General features: G+C 55.8%; 1 protein-coding gene across 1 annotated transcript; it reads right to left on the reverse strand.

The window, feature by feature from the left end:
- Positions 1 to 11,342: 11,342 nt before the first annotated feature.
- On the reverse strand, positions 11,343 to 20,086 carry Nptx1 (neuronal pentraxin 1). Its single transcript, XM_055592570.1, has 5 exons — positions 19,520 to 20,086; positions 19,046 to 19,253; positions 17,053 to 17,297; positions 15,885 to 16,064; positions 11,343 to 15,220 (listed from the first exon to the last, which is right to left on the reverse strand). Exons 1-5 carry the CDS (start codon positions 19,961 to 19,963, stop codon positions 14,999 to 15,001), a joined length of 1,299 nt encoding a protein of 432 aa, XP_055448545.1. The 5' UTR covers positions 19,964 to 20,086; the 3' UTR covers positions 11,343 to 14,998.
- Positions 20,087 to 22,009: the final 1,923 nt, after the last annotated feature.

The raw sequence follows: 22,009 nt of genomic DNA on the forward strand, positions 1-22,009 counted from the left end.
TGCCCGGAAATTGAGTGGGTAGCATCCAGCTTCCCCCTCGTCGGGTCAGACAATAACCATTGCAAGCACTCCATGCCAGGGTGCTCTGTGCTCTCAGGGGCATGGCAAAAAGGGCACCCATCAGGGTTATTCGCTATAGGGACACCCAGGAAGGAACTCCGGCCTGGGACTCTTTGTTGTTGTTTTTTTTTTTTTTTTTTGTTAGGTTTTTTTTTTTTTAATTATGTGTAGTTGTGAGTGTGTGTGTGTGTGTGTGTGTACACTGAGTGCCTGCCCTTCATTCTACCTCAGCGGGCAGTGAAGTCCCATGTTCCCTGGCCCTCGTTCTCCTCCCCCCCCCCCCCCCCCGTCTCTGCATCGTGCTTCCATCTTCCCACAACAGAGTCCAGGTGACACTTGAGTGCTTCTTGTTTGAACCAAGCCGCTCACATATTCTCTGCCAGCAATCCTGCTCTTTCCGCTACAGGACTTGGACACCTGTGTGACTGCAGATGAGACAGTTCCGGTTCTGAACCAATGGCCTGCGGCCGCCTCCCACTGTCGAATGACCAGGAGCCACAGCCTGGCTGCAAAGCCAGAGAGGACAAAGAAGCTAGAGAGCTCAACTCTGCCTGGCTTGTAAAAGTGGGTCAGGCTCTTCTCCATTAGCCAGTGCCTCCAGCTGGAGCAGGGCCTGTGGGCCACCCTGCATCTGCCCTATTCACCCCACTGCTCCAGCCTGAAAAACTACCTTAACTGTTAAGGTAGAAGGACCTCAGCTCTCAGTAAGCAGGCCTCTGCAGCCAGCCGGTGGCTGGCATGGGATTTATCTTCATGGTTCTGGAAGCTTACTGGCTCCGGCAGCCAGGCTGGCTCACACACATCACTCCTGTCCCTGGCCGGTACTGGGTAGGGTTCTGCCCAAATGTTGAGACCGGAGTTATAAGCTACCAATGCTCCTTCTCTCTTACAGAAACATCAGCCATGTTGACTTAGGGTTCACCCCAGTCCTGCTCAACTGCATCTTCACTTGACACTGTTTCCATCCCAGTTCACAGGTTCTGCGTGGACATGAATTTGGGGCAGACACCATTCCATCCAGGAGGCTCTGTCAATACATGTAGTACAGCAGACCCCGCCCCCATCACACTGTCGCCTGGTCCCTCTGGGCAGCCGGTGTGCCCCGGTGCAGAGTGATGTCATTTCCCAGATGAAAATGTGGAGTGGGTACTGGCAGCCCTGACTCCAGCTGTGTCTCTTCCCCTTCTCAACCCTACATGGCTTTTCCTCTCAATTCTCTACCTTGCCTAGTCTCTCCCAGGGCGTCTTGGAAACTATAGTACCTTTTTTTTTTCTTTAATTTTGTATTTTACTTTTTATTTTGATTTTTTAAAATTTTGTCTTTTACTTTTTGTTTTATTTATTTATTTTTTAAGACAGAGTTTCTCTGTGTACCTTAGCTGTCCTGGACTTTGTAGACCAGGCTGGCCTCAAACTCACAGAGATCCTCTTGCCTCTGCCTCCTGAGTGCTGGGATCACAGGTGTAAGCTACTATGCCCGATCCCATCCCTTTCATGTTTTAAGCAATCACACCTGCCCTCTATTCCCGTCATGTTTTCTCCCAGTCTGGACCTCTGGAAGCAGGAGAGCCAGCAAAGCTTTCACGGGGCTTTCCTCGGCAGTCAGGCTGGCCCGGCAGTCACAGCACTCCCCTAATGTGCAACGAAGCCAGTTCTCTTTCAAGGAGCATTTCTGTGGTGTTTTTCCCCCTGCTCTCTGCATCTGTGCTGACATTCTGTGATTCTTAGAGAACCGATTCCGAAGAGCAAAACCAGGAGCCAAGAATCTTGAAGCCAGAAGGACTGCTCTGAGAACAAACAGCCAGGGCCTCAGCCCTCGGAGTTCACAGCATGGGTGGGCGGGCCCTGCTGGCCAACCCCAGCTCCACAGGAGGAGCTCCACCCTGGAAGGAGTGGAGTACGCTGACAGCCTGACAGCGGGGGCAGGGACCCACAGGCTCTACTCAGACAACACATTTCTTGGACATGACACCGAAAGCACGGGCACTGTGAGAAGATACAGAGAGGGCATCATCAGAATGTGCTGTGGTGCTCAGTGTCTCAGGACCACACACAGGACCACGGGGCATGGTAACAGTTGTAGAAAGCGCTGAGCCAGACTCTTGATCATGCACGCAGCATCAACGAAAGACTGAATTTAAACCTGAACAAATGCTGGATGGAGAGACAGAGCAGCAGCTAAGGGCACTTGTGGCTTTCCCAGAGGACCTGAATTCCATTCCCAGCACCCACATCGGCAGCTCACACACACCTGTAACTCCAGCTCCACGGAGACCTACATCCTCTTTGTGCTCGCTCTCTGCATGTGTGTCTGTGTGCATGACAAATAAAAATACATTTTTTTTAAAGACAAGTGACCTGAACATATTTTTTAGGGGTGTCAGGCACACTGAACGGGGGCTCACCAGGATCCCATTTGGCTTTGGCTTTGTTTGTACATCAGGAAATATACAGATTGCCAAAAAGCACAGGGATCATCTGGCGCTGATCACGAGGGAGAGTGAACAGAACCACAGGAGGAGTGGCTTCCCACCAGTCAGGATGGTCACAAGTTCACAGGCCTGAATAGCAAGTGCTGGCGAGGATGCGGCTGAGCCCCTTCTGCCCGCTGAACGTGGTACGGTGACAACCTGAATTATCGCAGGATCCACAGGGTGGGGGGATGCTAAGGGAAATAATCCTCATGTTCCCTGAGCTGTGTGCTGCCCACACACACACACACACAAATAACTGTAACAAAAAGGGTTTTAATTTTTCAAGGGTGGGGACTGGGGAGAACGGGTAAGAGTGCTGGCCATGTAAGCATGAGGGCCCAAGTTCAAATCACAGGATTCATGTGAAAGCTGGGTAGAGCCATAGGTACCTGTAACGCCGGGCTTGGCAGGCCCTCAACAGCTAAACATAGAACTGTTGCCTCACCCAGCCATCCTACCTCTGAGCACGTACTCAAGAGAATCAGAAACAGAGAGTCAAAGGACACCCGTTCACCAATAATCTACTTTTTAAAGGTTTCGTGGGGTGGAGAGATGGCTCAGAGGTTTAAGAGCATGGCTGCTCTTCCAGAGGGCCCGGTTCAATTCCCAGCATCCACGTGGTGTTTCATAGCCATCTCTAATTCCACTTCCAGGGGATTTGATGCCCTCTTGCCTCCACAGGCACCAGGCGTGCACATGGTGCACAGATACACGTAGACAAAACAGACACACAAAATCCAGTAGTGGTGGCCAGGCAGTGGTGGCGCACACCTTTAATTCCAGCACTCCGGAGGCAGTGGCAGGCGGACTTTTTAGTTCTAGGCAACTCGCTCTACAGAGCGAGTTCCAGGACAGCCAGGACTACACAGAGAAACCCTGTCTTGAATACTCATTTATTTATCATATGTGTGTGTGTGTGTGTGTGTGTGTGAGCTTTCTCATGAGTTTTTGACCTCGTACATGCAGAGACAGCCGAGGCCAGAAGAGGGTGGTAGATGACCTGCAACCGGGGTTAACAGCAGTCGTGAGCTGCCTCGTGGGCGCTGGGAGCCAAACCCAGTTCCTCTGGAAGAGCAGCCAGGGCTTTTACCACTGAGCCATCCTAGCCCCCTCTCCTGTATGTATCTGTGTTATTTTCAGTGGCCAAAGGATCCATCAAGAGATGCAGTGGGTAGGGAATGGGTAAGCGAAGGTGAAAAGACATGTTGGCCTCACAAAGGCCAGCCACCCTGCCACGCACCGCAACCCTGATGCCACAGAGAGCAAGTGACTGAGTCGCCAGAGGACAAGCAACACAAGCCTCCATGGTGAGGCATCTATAGTAGGCAGACTGGTGGGGACAGGTGGAGTTGGGCCATGGGGTTGGACGCATAGCCATTTGGGTAGAGCATTGGTGGGCTAGAATGACAAGGCCCTGAGTTCCCTCCCAGCATCTCATGCTATAAGCATAAGATATAAGATATAGAAGATGTAAGAGGCAGAGCTGAGGCTGAACACTGGATGGGACCTTTTGCTTAATGGGTGCGAAGCCTCTGCTTGTGTAGTCATGCAAAAGCTCCGAATAAAGCAACAGCAAGGACTGGCCAGCACTTTGAAGCCATCAATAGCATTGGCTGCACACTCAAAGAAGCAAACTTTGTTATGTTTTTACCATGCAAATATGTGTGGGTTACATATACATGTATATATACAGTAGATATACATATATATATAGAGAGAGAGAGACAGAGAGACAGAGAGGCTGAGTAGGAGGGTCACCTTGCATTTAAAGACAATCTGGACTACAGGGTGAGTTCCAAGTCAGCCTGAGCTGGGGTGATACCCACCTCAGCACCACACTCACTGAAAAAGATGAGGGGATGAGAGCTGGCCAGGTGGCTTATCCAGCAAAGGCACTAACAACCTGAAGTCAATCTCCAGAACCCACATGATTGAAAGAGAGAACTGACCTCCACATCCTCAGGGATAGGTGCTGCTCATATGTGAAAGGAGGGGCTGGGGATGTGGCTCAGGAGTAAGAGTACCAGGCATATAAGCATGAAGACCCATCTGACCCCCAGACCCTGAATGGAAGCTGGGTGTGGCCATATGCACCTGTAACCCCAGGGTAGGGAGAAGAGACAGGCTGGTCTTGGTAGCTTGGTGAACTTCTGCATCAGTGAAAGACCTATAGGAAGGGAATGAGCCAGAGAGCTGTAGAAGAAGACAGTATACTGTCTCCTCTGGTCTCTGCATCTTGCATACACATATATGTGTAAAGACACACACACACACACACACACACACACAGTGCCCTTATGTGTACCTTCTATGCAAGGTCCTTTAAGAAGGGGCTTGATGCTGGAGACTGCCTGGGACACGTCCTTCCTGGCACACATCTCATCTGCCTCTTGCCCTGTGCCGGACAGCACCTCCAGGCAGAACCCCAGCTCCACCCACCAGCCCTATTCTCTGTTGGTTCTGTGCTGAGATCAGGCTCCCTTCTGAAGCCAATTTTCTGCACAGTGAAAATGTTTTCTTTGTGCCCACTTGAGCAGATGGCCCCCCACCTTGGCCTGAATTGAGAAGCACAGAAATCAAACGGGACAGACGGCCTCCTTGGCACTGTCTTCTGGGCACAGAGTGTACACACACACCGTCCCGTCCCCCATCCCTGCCACTGGCTTGTACTTGCTCCATGCTGGATCCGGCCCAGGTGCTTGAGCTGAGCCTCCAAGCCTGGTTCTGTTTTGGCCTGCAGCCCCAATCCCCAGCCGGGCTCTTAGCTGAGGTGTCTGCTTGCAGCAGGTACAGAGGTGCTAGCTCTAGAAGGAATAAATGGATTGGCATCCCCAGCCCCTGCACCTTCCCTAACCAAGAGGCACCGAGTGGGCCTGGATGCTTGAGCAGCACGGGACGGTGCAAGCTGGCTTACAGTTTGTTGGTTGTGTGGGCGCTTAGAAGCTTCTAGGCCTCCTATTGGCATTCAGAAAAATGAACACCTACTATGTAGTTGGAAAGGAGGAGTCTGGACAGAGGGCTTGGAGAGGCCCCCAAGGCCCCCAAGAAAGGCACCACATTGGGAAAGTCTGGCTACTAGGGTGAGCTCCTGCTAAACTTCTTCTGAGGAACAGGCTGTGCAGTGGACTGGAGGTGCTGAGCTTTAAGCTCCAAGGAGAACCAAGTGGCATGGACACCCTCCAGCCCTGCCCCAGCATGGTAGGTCAGGGGCAGAATGAAGGAGCACACTGTTCACTTCCCAGAGTGACTGGATCAGCCTCAGAATGTGCAAAGATCCTGGGGGCGCTCGGAGACAAAATCTTTAGAGTCCTGCTGCTGGGCACACCCCTTTAGCCCCAGCGTTTGGAGGCCGAGGCAGGGGGGTCTTTATGAGTTAGAGGTCAGTGTGGTCTACTGCATGTCCCAAGCCAGCCAGGGCTACATAGCTAGACCTTCTCAAAAACCCTACTTATCTGGTACCTCATGCCTGTAATCCAAGCGCTTGATAAACTGAGGCAGGAGGATTACTATGGTGACTTCTAAGCCAGCCTGGGCTATAGACAAAGACTCTATCCCAAGACAGTTCAATTAGAAACATTTCTTGGACCTTTTGTCGGCTGCAACACGCTCTGGTGTCTTAGTTTGCTGTCTGCTGCTGTGATAAACATATTGAGCAAAGCAATCTGGGCAGGAAAGGGTTACTGTTCACCAGGAGAAGCAAGCAGGAGCCTGGAGGTAGGAACTGAAAAGCAGAAGTCCTGAAAGAACGCTGCTCACTGGCATGCTCAGCTGTGTGCAAGCCAGAACCAACTGTTCAGAGGTGGCAGCGCCCACAGAGAGCTGGGCCCTTCCTCATCAATCAGCAATCATGAGGACGCCCCACAGACGTAGCCACAGCAGATCCGACAGAGGCATTTTCTTGATGGACGTCCCCTCTGCCCAGAACAGCTCCAGCTTGTGTCAGATTGACAGAACCAGCACAGGCGGTGAGTTTGGATGGAGTTGTTGGCAGTTCCGGGCTAGCTGGCAGTGTTTGCAGGAGCCAGGGTTGTAGGGACCACCAGAGCGTGGGGCAGAGGTATGGGGACAGTCCAGCCTGCAGGGTCGAAGGTGTGCATGTGCTCCTCAGGAAGAGGAATGCTGGGACAGCCCGCCCAGGTGCCTTGTGGGAAGAGACATGGCAGCAAACAATTCAGGGCTCCTGCACCCACGGTGCTATGGCTTGAGGCTGAGGGCCAGGCCTCACACATGCCAGCTTACCTGAGCCCTGCAGGCATAGCAAAGGCAGTGGGGCTGTGTGCAGCAGGAGCCTGAGGCTCGTGCTAGCCTTGCAAGATGTGGCAAACGGCTTCCTGTCACCCCCTTCCCAATGCTCCAGGTCTTGATCTAGCTTCCTCTCTGCTCAAGGAAAAGGATGTGGGAGTCTGCTGAGGATCCAGGCAAGAGGTGAAGAAGTGAGAGACCCAGAGGCTGAGGTCCTGAGGCCAGTGTTGTTTCCTGGAGCTGGCCAGGAGCGGAGAACTGGGGGAGACATCTGACGGAGACCCCCTCAGGAAGTGGGAGTGCTGGGGCTGCGAGGTTATCCTGCTGTCCAGTCTCAGGAAGCCTCAGCATAAGCCTTGCCTCCACTGACTTGGTGAAATACATGGCTAACTTTACAAAGGCCAGAGGTTAGCCAGGCATGGTAGTGTGCCCTTTTAATCCCAGCACTCAAGAAGCAGAGGCAGGCAGGTCTCTGTGAGTTCAAAGCCAGCCTGGTCTATAGAGAGAGCTCCAAACCAGCCAGCCAGAGCTACGCAGTGAGACATTGTCTCAAACTCAAAAAACAAACAAAACCAAAAAATTTATTCTGATTACGGTTTGGGAGGCTGAAAGTCCAAGCATGAGTGACTTTGTGTGTCATGCTTGGGAGAATCCCATGGTAACTGTGCAAGATGGAAAAAGTCACCCCACCCAACAGGACCCAGACAGTGACAGGGGCAGCACAGCCCCGTCCCAGGACCCTGCCTCAGTGACCTAAGGACCTCTCCGAGGAGTTCCCATCTCTCCACAACACAACGCTGAAGGCCAGGCTTCCAGCCAATGGGGTGAGGGAGGCTAGCAGCTAGCCCTCCAAGCCTAGATGAGAGGAACCCAGCAGGACTCCAGGTGTGGCAGAGGGAGAGGAAGGGAGGGCTCCACCCACGTGGACCCGCCCTGGCACACGGCCCCTCACCTAGCTCCGCAGCCCTGGGAGATGGGTCCCACCAACTGATCAGGACAGAGCACTGAGCTTAGAGTCAGGAGTTCCGGATCTGCTAAAGCTGGACAACTCCGAACTCACTGCACAGCCTCCCTGGACCTTACTTATCTGATAGGTAGGGCTCTGTTAGTCAGTGTTAGCCATCAACACAACAAAACCTGAAATCACCTGGGATGGGAGCCTCATCAGGGGACTGTGGGGGTTAGGTCTGTGAGCGAGCCTGTGAGGGATCCGGGTGAACTGATGTGGGAAAGGGCACCCTGTAGAACCCCTTTACAGACTAGACCCTAGTCTCTGACCAAAGGCAGAGGGAGCCGGGCACAAGCATTCATCTCTCTGCTTCTTTGAGGTTTATTTGTATTTTGTGTGTGAATGCTTGTGTTGTGTGTGAAACGCTGGCCGAGGCCTGAGAGGATAAAGATGCCCTGGAACTGGAGGTTCATGTGGTTGTGGCTTTGTGGGTGCTGGGAATTGAACCAGGGTCCTCTACAAGAGCGGCCAGTGCTCTTCACCACTGGACCAGCTCTCCAGCCGCTGCTCTCACTTCTTGAGGATGGATTCAACATGGCCAGCAGCTTTCTGGAAATCCTGCTCCTGTGTGTACCTACAGTTGTGTTCTACTTCCTAAAACTATGAACAAAAGTACTCCCCAGTTTTGTTTTGTTTTGTTTTGTTTTGTTTTGTTTTTTTTTTGAGGCAGGGCTTCTCTGTGTAGCCTTGGCTGTCGTGGAAACTCACTCTGTAGACCAGGCTGGCCTCAATCCCCAGTTGCTTTTATTGGGGTATTTTATCACAGCAACAGAAAAGAAGCCAAGACACGAGGAGCTAGATTAGATGCTCCTGAAGGCTCTTTCGCCTTCACCTCCCAAAGGAGTTAGAAGAAAAGCCAGAGGCACCAGCACATTTGGTGGCCTCCCTTGCCATCTGTGGAGCCATTTGATGAGGCTGGCTGGGGGAGGGCAGGGTAGTGAAGACTGGGAGACACAGGAGCCTCGAGCTCATGGACAGTAGATGGAAACTCAACTTAGTGTAAGAAAAGGAGCACAAGCCAGGCATGATGGCACACGCCTGTAGTCCCAGGACTCAGGGAGGCAGAGGCAGGTGGATCTCTGTGAGTTCAAGGCCAGTCTGATTTACAAAGTGAGCCCAGGACAGCCAGGGCTACACAGAGAAACCCTGTCTGGAAAAACAAAACAAACAAAAAATGAGTGCACTGGAAAACAAGAAAATGCCAGGAAGTAGCCCAAGCTGTTTGAAAACCAGTGTTGTTCAGAACTATCCTCCATGCCATACAGCTGTGCGTCATGAGCTGTGTCCACCTGCAAAGCATCACCTGGGGCAGGCTCACCGCTTTCCAATGGCCTGGCTATTACTGGCAGATGTGCCAACATTAGGTTTGACAACTGTGCAAGCTTGTTTCTAGGTTTCTGATTTTTTTGTTTGTTTGTTTGTTGAGACAAGGTCTATGTTGCTCTGGCAGGCCTAAAAATCACTATGTAGCCCAGGCTGGCCTTGAACTCAGAGATTAGCTTGCCTCTGCCTGGGATTAAAGGCTTTAATTAAAGTGCTGAGATTGAAAGTGAGTGCCACCAACTCTTGGCTTGTCTTTAATTTTGAATGAGTGTTTACAAAGGCATTAGATGGGAGGCAGAGGCAGGCAGATCTTTGAGTTGGAGGCCAGCCTGCTCCACAGAGTGAGTCCTGGACAGCCAGGGCTACACAGAAAAACCCTGTCTCAAAAAAACAAAACAAGGCTGGAGAGATGGCTCAGAGGTTAAGAGCACTGGCTGTTCTTCCGAAGGTCCTGAGTTCAATTCCTGGCAGGGATGGTTCACAACCATCTACAGTGAGATTTAGTTCCTCTTCTGGTGTGCAGGCAGAACACTGTATAAACATTAAATAAATCTTAAAAAAACAACCAAAAAACCAAAACAAACAAACAAACAAAAAGGGAAATGTAGTGTGTGGCCTGGAGCTGCTCAAACTGGGTTTAATACTGCAGTCCATGCACAAGAAGATGGCACCCGAAGGCCTGCACTTTCTGTGGACTATGGCATCTCTTGAGGGCACCTCCAGGGACCTTCTGTCTGTCTGGTCTGCCATGAGGCCAGACTCCCTCCCTCTAGGTCTTTCACTCAATGGCTCCCACCAAACCACAGCTCCTGTGTCCTGGCCCAGGAGCAGCAGGACACTGGCAGGAAACCTTGGGAAACACCAGCAAGTAGCCAGAGTGGCTGGTCCCTTCTGTAAACACGATGTGTGCCCGTGTGTGCATGGGAGGGGCAGCCAAGCAAGCCTGAGGCTCTTTGGGCCCCCATGGCCCCTGGCCCCGGCTTCTTAGGCATTCTAGGATCTACAAGGCCACGACACTTGGACCCTGGGCATTTCCCAAAGCTCTACACCTTACCCAGCACCAAGCTTGGTCAGGAATGCCCATCTTCCAGTTACTCACTCCTTCATTTTGTGTATACGAGAACACGTGGCCGTGGGAGTCGCCCATTAGTGGGATATGGCAAAGAGAGCAGACTTATTTCCGTGGGAATCAATCCCAGGCCCAAGTTCCTAAATGCCCAGCAGGGATGAGTGATCACAGATGTGAAACCTGAGTTAGGGCACACCAGGCCTAGCAAGGCCATGTGGGGAATTTGGAAATCTCTTTGGCTCTCTGCCTCTGTGTCAGGTGCCCCTGGGAGATGCTGAGCCCTCGCCCCAACAGCCCAGAGGATTGTGGGACTGTAGAGGGGCACAGGGCAATATTAACCTAAGAGCCAAATCCCTCCCTTAAAGATGAGGGTCACGTCCTAGCTGACAGCATTGGCGAGTGTGAGAAGGGACAGTCCAAGCATGGCTGGGGAAATGACTCAGAGGGTGAAGGGCCTGTGAGGGCAGTGCTTGTGAGGACCTGAGTTCAGAGTCCATCCCCCCCACAGAGCCAGGCAGAGTGGCTGTAAACCCAGAGCTGGGGCTCAGGCAGAGGCAGGCGGATCCACCGGACTCACTGACCATCTAGTCTGGCCAAATTGCAGTCTCCAGCTTTAGTGGGAGAACTTGTCCTTAAAAATAAGGTAGGTGGGGGTGGGAGCTGAAGTGATGACTCACAGCAGTTAAGAGCATGGACTGCTCTTGCTGAGGACCCGACTTTGGCTCCCAGCATCCACATGATGACTCCAAACTTACCTGTAACCCCAGTTCCAGGCACACACATGGAGCACATACACACATAAATGCAAGCAGAACACCCATAAGTAAAATAAAAATAAGCCTTTTTGTTTTTTGAAACAGGGTTTCTCTGTGTAGCTTTGGTTGTCTTGAACTCACTTTGTAGACCAGGCTGGCCTCAAACTCAGAGATCCACCTGCCTCTGCTTCCTAAGTGCTGGGATTAAAGGTGTGTGCCACCGCCACCCATCAATAAAATAAATGTCTTTTTTTTTTTTAATAAAATAAATCTTAAGAAAGAAAAAAGTGGAGAGAAATTGAGGAAGAAACCAATGTTGAACTCTGGCCTTCACATGTACACACATTTGCCTGAATATGTACACACACACACGAAAGAGAGAAAAAGAGTCCAAAGAGACCACAGTCTTTCTTCACTCTTTACTGTGTAAAAATAAACTCAACAATTCATGTCATCTCAGCAAGAAAATGGGGGAAAAAAAAGCAAGGGTACCAGTATAAATAGTGCACTTCCAGAATGGCTGATGGGTTGTGGATTTACCCCTTTGATACTCAAAAGGCTGCAGATCGTATGAAAAATGTACAGCTTTGGTTAGCAAATAATGAAAAAGTAAGATACATCGATTCTTTCATATTTTACAGTATGTACATTGTAACAATATCAACTCTACAGGGGTTGCTTTTTTTGGCAAATAAGACAAAATTGGGACTCTAAGTATTGGGCTTTTGTTTCTTCTCAATGACTTGTTCCCTTTTGAACAAATTGCACGTAAGTCCACTGCACACAGAAGCACTACCTATCCCATTGTTAGCTGAGTGAGTTCACGCGTGTTTGAGATGAAATCATGACTGCCTCGAGCCACACTCGGAGCACTAAGGATGCTATAGCCTTGTGTTAGCCAGCGTGACCCTCGTTCCCTCAATCAAGCTCAGAACTGGTATCCGAATTCTCATCTCCTTCCACATAACCAGTCAGCTCCAAGGCGAAGAACCCACCATCAAAGGCCTTGTTTGTTTTTAACCTCCTGGTCCCTAGCGCACCTTCGAGATCTGGTGGCCCCTCATCAGAGCTCCTTGGAATGACTGCGAACCTCATCCAGCCTGTCCTTCCCCTCACCACCCACAAGACAACCCCTTGGTCTCAGGTCCCAGGGCTGGTGGCAAAGTGATCTTTGCAGTCTTAGAAAATAAGTTGGGAATCTACAAAAGGAAAAGAAAGCATACAAAAATGTATCTCTTTCTTCCAAAATACAAGCTTTCAGTCCTACATTTTGGTGGAGCCTGAAAGTATTTTCAAGGGAGATATAGGTTGAGATAATTTATAGATTTGTCCTGTCTTTCATAAAAATACTCTTGTTTGGTAATAAACGTTTTCTTCTACAGTAAGAGAAATAATACTGTGTTATCAAAAGCAAGAAGGCTTACAATTCAAGTGGGCTCTCAGCCCCCTAGGGCCTGGGAGCCTCCGTGGCAGCTCTACCACCCTAATGCCCAGGGTGCTGTCGGACACCTTCGGCAGAAGCAAACACTGTCTCGACAGTGGATTTTATCTCTTATTTTATAAAATGGCTTACCTGAGAGAGGCATGTATTATTCAGTGCAAGAGGGAACACCAATCAGATTACGGAGTCGATGAAAAGTGTGTGGATTAGATTTTGCGGCTGTCATTACCTTTCTCAGGGCCAGCAAAGTGCCAAGTATGAACACAGTGACGGAGGGGAGGGCTTGGCACAGACTCCACTTAGGGGCAGGGCAAGAGCTCGGTGTCAGCTTCTGCCCCTGGCACCATGGGTGCCGCAGGGGAGAGGAGAAGGGAGAGGAGCTGAGAGATGAACGGAAGGAGGCAGAAGCGTTGGGGTGAGCTCTGCCCTCTGAGCCAGGGCAGAGGATGGCTTGTGGTCCTGAACGGACAGCTCCCACCCCACCCATCCGGGTGCGGGTGGTCTGGGGTCCGCATTGGCAGGGGCTGGGGCTGGTGGCAGGGGTTGGCAGGAGTGCGCCGGTCACAGCCGGCTCTGGGCCTTGCCTGGTGATGGCTCCCGGAAGGCTAAAGTAAGGGTGGGGCTCAATCTGGTCTGGAAAGTTGATTCTAAGCTCACGCTCTCTCTCCCAACCATGGTACCATTCAGGCTTGTTCTCAGCCTAGATGTTAGAGATGCTTCTTGCTATATTTGGGGAGAAGGAGGGAAGAGGGATACTGACCTCCCTCTTGATCCCCCCAATACCCCCCTGCTTGCTTACCCAGCCATTTTTCAGTAGCTACAAGGGTGATCACAGAACACTGGGCGGCACTCAGCACACAACACAGAACCAGAGAAGTCCATGCAGGCAAGGGAACACGCACTGGACCAAGGGAGCAGGAACACACCCTGAGGAACATGCAAACACGGAAGATCCCCGCAGATCCAAGGATGCCACAACCCGACGGGCGCTGAGGAAGCACAATTACCTAAGAAAAAGCCACTGCTGGACGACAAGTGATACACCGCCCGCCCCGCACCCTCCAAGAGCGATGCGCCACAGGGCGGTGACCGGGAACCGTGCAGACACCCACAAGAACAGTGACACAGACAGCACACAGACACACAGATGCACTAGGTCACACACAACACGGAGCTGTGTGGAGGAGACAGGCGCCCCTGGACGGAACAGCAGGTGCGAGCCCTGCTCCTGCTGAGGAGGTGTCTGCAGCTGCAGACAGACCAGGCAGTGCGCACGTAGGTTTCGGGAAAGACTTGCCAGTCTCTCACTCATCAGGCTACTGGAGACGTAGTCCAGGTGCCATTGGGCATGTACCCACAAAATGGAGGAACCAAGCAGGGGCACGCCCCACCTGGCACAGCCTTCTTAGCGTTCTCTGCCGTTCAACAGACACGTGTCTACATCACACTCTGTCCCCCTCCTCAAGGCCCAGGAGGGGGACTCATGCTACTGTAACTAAGGAGCAGCCACAGCTCGGCATCACAGGCCGGTGGCAGGTTGGGGCTGCTGCAGGGCTTGTACCCAGGAGATGCAGTTGTGGATGGCAGGCCTCTGGCCAGCAGGCTCCACATGAGAGGTTTCTGAGCCCCTGGCCCCTGAGGGGGGTCTGAGCTAGCCCACCTGGGCCTGGTTGTGCTGGGAGGGGTATGGCTGTGGAAGAAATGCCATGGGAAGAGACTCCCATGGACTGTGGGTTGAGTCTCAGTGCCCTCTGCGGCTGAGGTCAAGCACGTGAGACCCCCACTTGAAGCCTCTGGTCTCTTATTGCCAGAGGGAGGAGGGAGGGCGCCAAGGACCTGTGTCCTGGGACTCTGGAAGGGCACTCTCCTCTCAGAACCACTGGAGGCTGAAAGGGAATAACAGGTTCCAGTCTTGAGCGGTTGCTACAAGGAAGCAGGAGGGCCAAGGGCAAGGCGCAGTCCTGGGACAGAGCTGCTGACTGGCCCACTGTACCCTCAGGTGCAGACAGCCTGACGGGGACGGGGGAGGGGAGCACCGGCAGGCGGTGTTGCCCTGGACAGCCAGCCTTCGGTTTTCAGGGAACCCACTTATCATCCCAAATAAAACTTCCTGTGGGAAGATCCCCCAGCCTAAGGAACCGTTATAAGACATGTCAACAGAGGCCTACCTCACTCCCAAAGAGGTCTGCACATGAGGATAAATGCGTGTCTGAGGAAGCTGCCCCAGCCCTGAGGCACACAGACAGCTGACCCATCAGGAAGCTTACAAACACCACAAGGAAAGGAGGGAAAGAACTCTCTCGTCTTAAAAAGAAAAGCCTCCCCTTACACACATACACTCTCTCTCACGCAATTCTGCATTGTCAAAGCTGATGTCGCCTGCTTTAGCTAGGCATGCCCGGGAAATAGTAGGGCCCCTAGGGAGAAGGGGGTGTCCTTAGGGCCAGAGAAGAGCCGGGGCTGCTTCGTGTGCACAAGGAGGACAAACCAGGCTGTGTGCGTGTGCGTGTGCAGGGGCCATGGCCTTGGGTCATTCCTGGGGAGGGGGAGAAGAGACGATGGGTCATCACCGCACAAGCAGGGTGGGCAGGGAGGGGCTGGGGCCTCAGCCCTGGCCTGAAGCCTTCAGTTGATCTGGCGACAAGCCTCAAATGTCCACTTGGTGGCCCCTCCAAAGATCTCGATCTGGGACTCAGCCCAGGCGATGACGTTGCCGGACAGGGCCTTGCTGCTGCAGGTGGCCAGGTTGTACACCTCCCCGGGGGTCAGCTTGCGGTCCCAGATGTTGAAATGGGCCAGCTCACCTACAAATGCCTGCGTGGCGTCAAACCCTCCGCCTAGAGTGTCCTTTGGAGAAGAGTCGGGGATGAGGGAGAGGAAGGGTTGGCCAGGTGATCTACAGACCGCCCGCCCACCACTAGCAGGAGAATCTGGGCATCCGTGCCTCCCTCCCTGTCAGGCTCTCCTTCTCTCGACCCGTTTACTTAGGTCTGTTTTCTTTCTGCACCTGTCCTTCCCTGAGATGAACCCAGGGAAGGGATTGGTGCCAGCCTACTCTGGATACAGACCATCCCCCTGGGGGCCTTGAGACACCAGCCAGTCTCCTGGGCAATAGTGAGTAGGAGGTCACTGAGGAACACAGGCAGCCCAAGCAGCATCATCTCAGAACCCTCTCAAACGCCCTAGCTGCCGGAAGACATCCCAAAAGGCATGGAAGGCTTGACTTCCTGTCCCCTCATCTCCCTCCCAGCCGGTGCCCAGTGGGAGATGAACCATTTCACAGAAACTAAATTATTCATTGCTAAAAGTGGAACTGGGCTACCCATGCCAAAGAGAGGCCTGCTGCAGTTCCCAAGAGTGCTGGGACCTGGGCCCACTCTCACGGAGCTTCCTGGAGCCCACCCTGAGCACAGCTGAACTATGGCGTAACTTGCTACGTGCACACACATGCGTGGAACACACACACACACACACACGCCTTCCCCTCCCTCACCCTCTGCCCAGCCAGTACCTGCTCCTGACCCAGCACCAGCACACCCTGTGGTTTGATGGGGTGATAGGGTGCCAGGTTCTCTCCACTGCCGCCCTGGGTGCCGTCCTGATAGGCCTCCCACACCCCATCCCGGGTGGTCCAGGTGACGCAGATGTGGTGCCACTTGCCATCGTTGATTACAAAGGGCAGCTTGGCCACCTGGGAAGGAGGAGGAGACAGTTATGGCCACCTCAGCCGGACACACACCACCTCACTCCTCCTCCCTCAGCTCCGCAAAAGGAGCCTGTGACAGAGTATGTGTCCCTGGTGGCCTCCCCACTGCGTCTCTCATCTTTCCACCTCCAATTGCTAGATCCTCTGGTCTACGTTGCCTGCAGCCAGCCCCTGCAGAGGTCCTGAGTGGAGTCCGGAGACTGGCTCAAACTGGTCTAAAGCAGACCTTAAGTCCCATCCACCCTAGGCAGGGGACAAAGTGACAAGTCAGACCCCACAGGGTCTAGGAAAGCACAATGCATCCTGGGGTGCAGCAGGAAGGCTTTGATCCTGCCCCTGGCCAGGTTAGAGCCATTTACTAGTGGTGATGGAGGACAGCAGAGGGGCTGAAAGCTGGCAGCTAATTCCACTAGCCCCGAGGGGAGGGTGGAGCTGCAAGAGCTGGAGAGAAAATTACCCTCTCCTGGGTGGCCAGGAGGGGAGGGGGCTGGCAGACTCTCCCTGAGAGCGGCAACGTGAGACAGATCTACAACCAGCGTCTCTAAAAGCATTTCACCAAGAGTAGCTACAATCACCAAAATGGAGAGCCCAAGCCAGTTAACCAGCCAGTGGAGGAGGAGCCAGAATATCAGCAGGCTGGACTAGAACATTCCCAGGACTGTCCTCTGTCAACCCCCCCCCAGGCCCCTCCTCCTCCTCTCCGACAGCAAAGGCCTCTTTCTGGAATGTTCCAGCTCTCCTCCATATCCTATTAGGGCAGGTGAATCCTCGTTTTGGATCTGATTCAGCCTCCACCTCCCGCACTCAGACTCGCTGGGCAGACATTTTTCTCAGAACCACAGCCCTGAAAAGCATCTAGGAGCTGCAATCCCAGGAGCTCTGGTGGGGTGTGGGCACACAGCTCTGATGACATCCCAGGGTCCTGGGTGGGCCTTGCCCGGCTGCCCTCGCCCTGTCAGGGTGGTGGCATTACCTTGTCATTGATGAGTATCTCCATGGGGTTGTTACCCCACTCGATGAGGACCAGCTCGTTGGCCTGCCCAGGGACGGCGTAAGAGAAGGGTGTGCCCACTCCAGGCGCCGCGCTGGACTTGAGCCACATGCACACAGTGAAGGCGTACATCTCCGGCAGGCTCTTCTTCACCTTGGCGTACATGTAGTTGGTCCGCAGCGGGAACGTCAGCTGAAACTTGTCTCCGGGTCGGTTGTCTTTCTGACCTGGGGAGGACAAGATGAGCCCTGCCATCCTGTACCTTGACCAAATGCTTACGGCACGAGCCGTGTTTGGTCCCCACCAAGTCTTGTGATTCAGACAGGGCACAGGGCCAGCTGCCAAAAAAAGAGCTGACCCAAGGTCTCTGCACTCTGGGCCTGGTCAGCTCTTGTTTCCACATGGTGCCATCCCTGGGGAGGCCAAGGTAGGAGACGAGCACAGGACAGGCTGTGAGCCTGCCGCTGGGCTGTGAAGTAGGCCCGGAGAGGGAATTGGGCCTGCTTCAGCGCACACTGGCCTAGTGACTGAGAGGGTGTGGCTGCGGGGGAAGAAGGAACCAGGCTAGCTCCCCTCTGAGGAGCCCCCTCGGGGGCCGACCTGATTTAGGTGGTGATGGTGTTCAGAACCTCTTGACTGTACTGGGCTTTTCTCTCAGTCTCCACCCAAGACAGCATCCCTGCTGCCTGTCCCCAGGCTGAGGCCAGCACACGCTGCAGCCTGCTCACTCAGTCCTTCGCACAGCTGCATGCTTCTTTCACCCTGAGCTGCAGACCTCCGGCCACTCCCCCTGGGACACCACCTGGAGCCCACTGAGAGGCGAGGCAGTAGGAGGCACAGCTTCCTTGAACCAGGCCCCCCAGGTGACGCTTTGAGGATGCCACAGAGCCTCTGATGAACTTCCTGGAAACTTGGGCTCCAAGCCCAGGCCCCCCATGACTGCTAACCAGCATCCTCTGGGAACGCCTCACCTCACCTCCACCTCTACACTTCCTGGGGCTGGCCCTGGCCCGCTGTGCCTGATTCTCATGAAAACAGGTCCTACTGAGCAGAACACACTCACCCTTTTGGAGCCAAGGAATGCACCTTCCTGCAAGCTCCTGGCTGCACCCCCGCCCCAGAGCCCAGGAAGAACCTGGTCCCCAAATTAAGAGTGACTTCTAGAAAGCAGAACAGGACACCACTGCCTTCAGGCCAAGCAAGCAGGTGAGCAGGGCTGATCCGTGCTGCGCACCCCGGACCCCTCCTAATTCAGGCTCAAGTCTGGCTGAAGGGGGCAGTACCGGCCTCTCTCCGGAGTGTTTTCCCTTCCTGAATCTCCCGCCCCTCCCTTCTTAGGTCCCTCTTTCCCTTCATGTTTTTCAGTTACATAACACGCCTTAAGATGGCACTGTTTAAATCCATCCGGCACATTTTGCAGGCCAAGCCAGGTCACGTGGCCCTGCTCCGAGCTCCGCTGGCCCCCCTCCTCATTTTACAACCTTGTTTGATTTCTGTGACTCAGGGCACAGCTCCTCGTGCACCGAGGCAGGCGCGGCCAGCCTGAGTTCACGACCAGGGCAAACGCAGTGGCGTGCAAGCTGGGTCACTGGAAACAGAAAGTCGAAAGAGCAGGGCTCAAGGTGGAGAGAGGGACCTGGCGATCCTGAAAGGACACCAGGGGCCAATGGGGCCCGAGAGGGCTGGTGTCCAGCTCTTTGTCCCAACTGAAGCGAGGCTTTCCACTTACTAAGGAAGGCTCGGGCCAGAAACAGCTACTGTGCAAAGTTCCCGGGGATTAAACAAATCAGACTTGAAAGAAGCAATCCTGCGAGCGTCCTGACTGTACCGTGCAATCCCTTCTTAGGCTCTGCTGCTTCCTCGGGGAGTCATCTCCAGCCTGGGAACCGGACAAGAGGCCGGGGCAGGGAGCGGGGCTCGGGCAACGTCTCGGGAGAGAGCTCAGCGCACGCGGCATGTCCCCCTGAGCCCTTACCTTTCTCCAGCTCACTGATCCGCTGGTGCAGGGAGGTCAGGGCGCTCTCAATCTTGGCCCTCTCCTCCGTGTCGTTCTTGGGGCCCCCCTTGCCCTCCTCCAGGGTGTTCACGCGAGCCAGCACCTGCCGCTCCAGGTCATCGATCTTGCTCTGCAGCAGATCCTTCAGGCTGTTGGTCTGGCTGGAAGAATTGAGGCGACTGTACTGCTGCGGGGCACAAGGGCAGGGGAAAACCACACCGTCAGGGGTGCGGCAGGGTCCCCGGGGCGACTGCGGGGGCGGCCTGGAGGGGAGCTTCCCCCCTCCCCCCGGCGCCCCGCAGGGTCCTCGAGGCGCCGCTCCGGCCTGAGCGCGCGGCGGAGGCGGGGGAGGGGGGCGGGGTGCCGGGCCGGGTCGGGATGGGATGGGATGGGGTGGGTGGGCGAGGGCAGAAGGGCGCAGGGCGCGGAGGGGGAACCGCGGCTCACGCGGACCTCGAGGTTCTCCAGCCGGGTTTTGAGAGACTGCAAAGTTTGCCCGAGTTGGCTGAGCGTCTCCGCGGCCGGCGTCCGGGACAGGTCGCCCATCGTGTTCTTGCCGGAGCCGGGCTGCTTGCGGCCGCCGCCGGACCTGGCCTCGCCGGGCCCCGCGTCCAGGGTGCTCTGGCTCTCGCAGCGGCCGAGCTTGGTGGTCAGCTCCCGGATGGTCTCCTTCTGGCTGAGGATGGTCTCCTTCTGCTGCAGCACGGTCTCGCGGAGCTGCAGCACGCTGCTGCGGAGCTCCTCCGCGCCGCCCGCGGCCACGGACGCGGCGCACATGTCGCCGTCCACCGGCACCGAAGTGCAGATGAAGCGGGTCTGCCCGAAATCCTGGGCCCGAGCGCCCAGCAGGCAGAGGGCGAGCAGCGCACAGGTGCGCACGGCGCGGCGGGCGAGCATGGCCGCGGGGCCCGCAGCACCGGGCCGGGGGCTCGGCTGGGACGGGGCTCGGGCTGGCGGGGCTCGGCAGGCGGCCGCGCTCCGGGCACCGCGCTCCTCGGCTGCACTGCTTCCCGGCCGCGCTCCTCGGCCCCCACTGCCGCCTGCGCTGCGGAGCCCGCGCCTTTTATGCAGCCGCGGGAGGGGCCTCGGCGCCGCGGACGTCAGCGGGGGAGGAATCCCGCTTTAATTGTGCGCGGACGGGCCCCGCGGCGCTGCGGGGGTCGCACGGGCGCGCGAGCCGGAGCTCCCGCCGCCCTCCCTCCCCAGCCCGCCCCTCCGGAGCCGCCGTCGCCCCCTCCCACCGCCTCCGCACGCACGCCCCCGCCCGGGCCCGCGCCGCTTCCCCGAAGGCTCCCGGAACGCAGGGACAGCGGGGAGGGAGAGCGTCCGCGGGCCCAAACTAGATGGTGGGCACCTCTCCGGCGCCCCTGGCCTCCAACGGGGCTCGGAAAGGAGGAAAGGCCACCAGACAGGCTCGGGTCACTTGGTCGCGCTGGGCGCTCGTGGGGTCCGGGCTCTGTGCGCTCGCGGCTCTCCTCTCCCCCAGATCGTCTATGTCTGTGTGCCCGGCGCACAGCTCACCGTGGTCCAGAAAAGAGGTCGCTCGTGATTCACAGACATCCGTTTGGGGCTGAAAGCCACGGAACACCCTGGGCCTGGGGGCTCCCACATCCTGCCTTCCCGCCCTTCTGCATTCCCCTTCTCCCAACCCTTGGAGAGTGTGGACCCAACAATGGCCCCCCACCCCCGAACCGAGAGCCCCCACTGTGTATTCGTCAGGGCTGGGGCCTTCTCGGATCTGCGGATAGAACCCTTCCTGCCATCCAAACCAGTCTAGTTCCGGGCAGGTGGCGCCCCAGAAGCTGGCTGGCCCCTCAAAAGGGACCCCGCGCGTGCTCCTTCCCTTAAGAGTGCGGATGCGCTCTGGGCGTGTCCGTGTGTGTGTGTGTGTGTGTGTGTGTGTGTGTGTGTGTGTGTGTGTGTTGAGTGAGTGAGTGTGTGTTGGGCTTACTGTCTAGTCCATTCCTCACGCTCCTGGATTTTGGGGGAGGGGTCCCAGAGCTGGACAGCCACTTCGCATCTGCAGAGGTTCGCGCCTCTAACGCTTTTCTTACAGACACCCCACCCAGCCTCCCACATACCCGCTCCGCTTTTTTTCTGGTTATTGTCACTGCCTGGCTGGGATTCCAGTCCAGGTACTACCGCCTCTGCGGACTCCGGACAAGGGTCTGTCTGGGCTGCAGCCCCACGTTGGAGGCAGATTTGGGCCTGGGAACTCGCCCAGGCCCCAATTATGTTGAAAAGGACACGAAGGTGGGGAGAACCCCAATCGGGTTTTAAATGACTGGAGAGCCCCAGCCACAGGGTGGCCGGTTGGCCCCGTGGACCGCCCCCACCCCTTCCAATCGAGCGTTCGGTTGCCCGAAGCCTTTTCCAGGCGCTGCGAAGGGCCAGACTGAGTTCTGGCCGTGAGGCGCTAGTCCGGAACCCGCTCGGACAGGAGACCCCAGACGTGGGGAGTGGGCGTCGTCACACTGGCGGCTCGCCCTGGGTGGTGACCTAGAAGCCGAACTGGCAGAGACGCCGCTGTCCTGTCTTCTCCGACGCCTCCTCCCAGCCCCAAGCCCCAGGGCGCCCCAGGTCTCGGCTTTTAACCGAGCCGAGCTGAGGCTGCGGGCCGCTGTGGCCCCTGCACGCCAGACGCTCGCTGGGTCGCCGCTTCCGGGCGCCAGAGGGACCCCGCGGCCCGCACGCGGCTGTCCGGGGCTCTGGTGCCGGGAGGGGGTGCGGGGCTGCCTTCCAGCGGGTCCTCTGTCCAGCCCCCGGCGCGGGAGCCCGCGGCGGCTCGCGTCTGCCCCCACGGGCGCCCCCCGGGGCCCAGGGCCAGCCTCGCGCCCCTCCGCGGAAGCCGCGCTGGCAGGGGCATCGCCCGCTCCGGGGGCGCCGCGCGGCGACGCCGGCCCCCCAGCTCCAGCCTAGTGCGGACGGACGCGGGGACCCCGC

This window comes from Psammomys obesus, unplaced genomic scaffold, assembly GCF_907164565.1.
Source record: "Psammomys obesus unplaced genomic scaffold, mPsaObe1.curated_primary_1811, whole genome shotgun sequence".
NCBI classification, from domain to species: domain Eukaryota; kingdom Metazoa; phylum Chordata; class Mammalia; order Rodentia; family Muridae; genus Psammomys; species Psammomys obesus.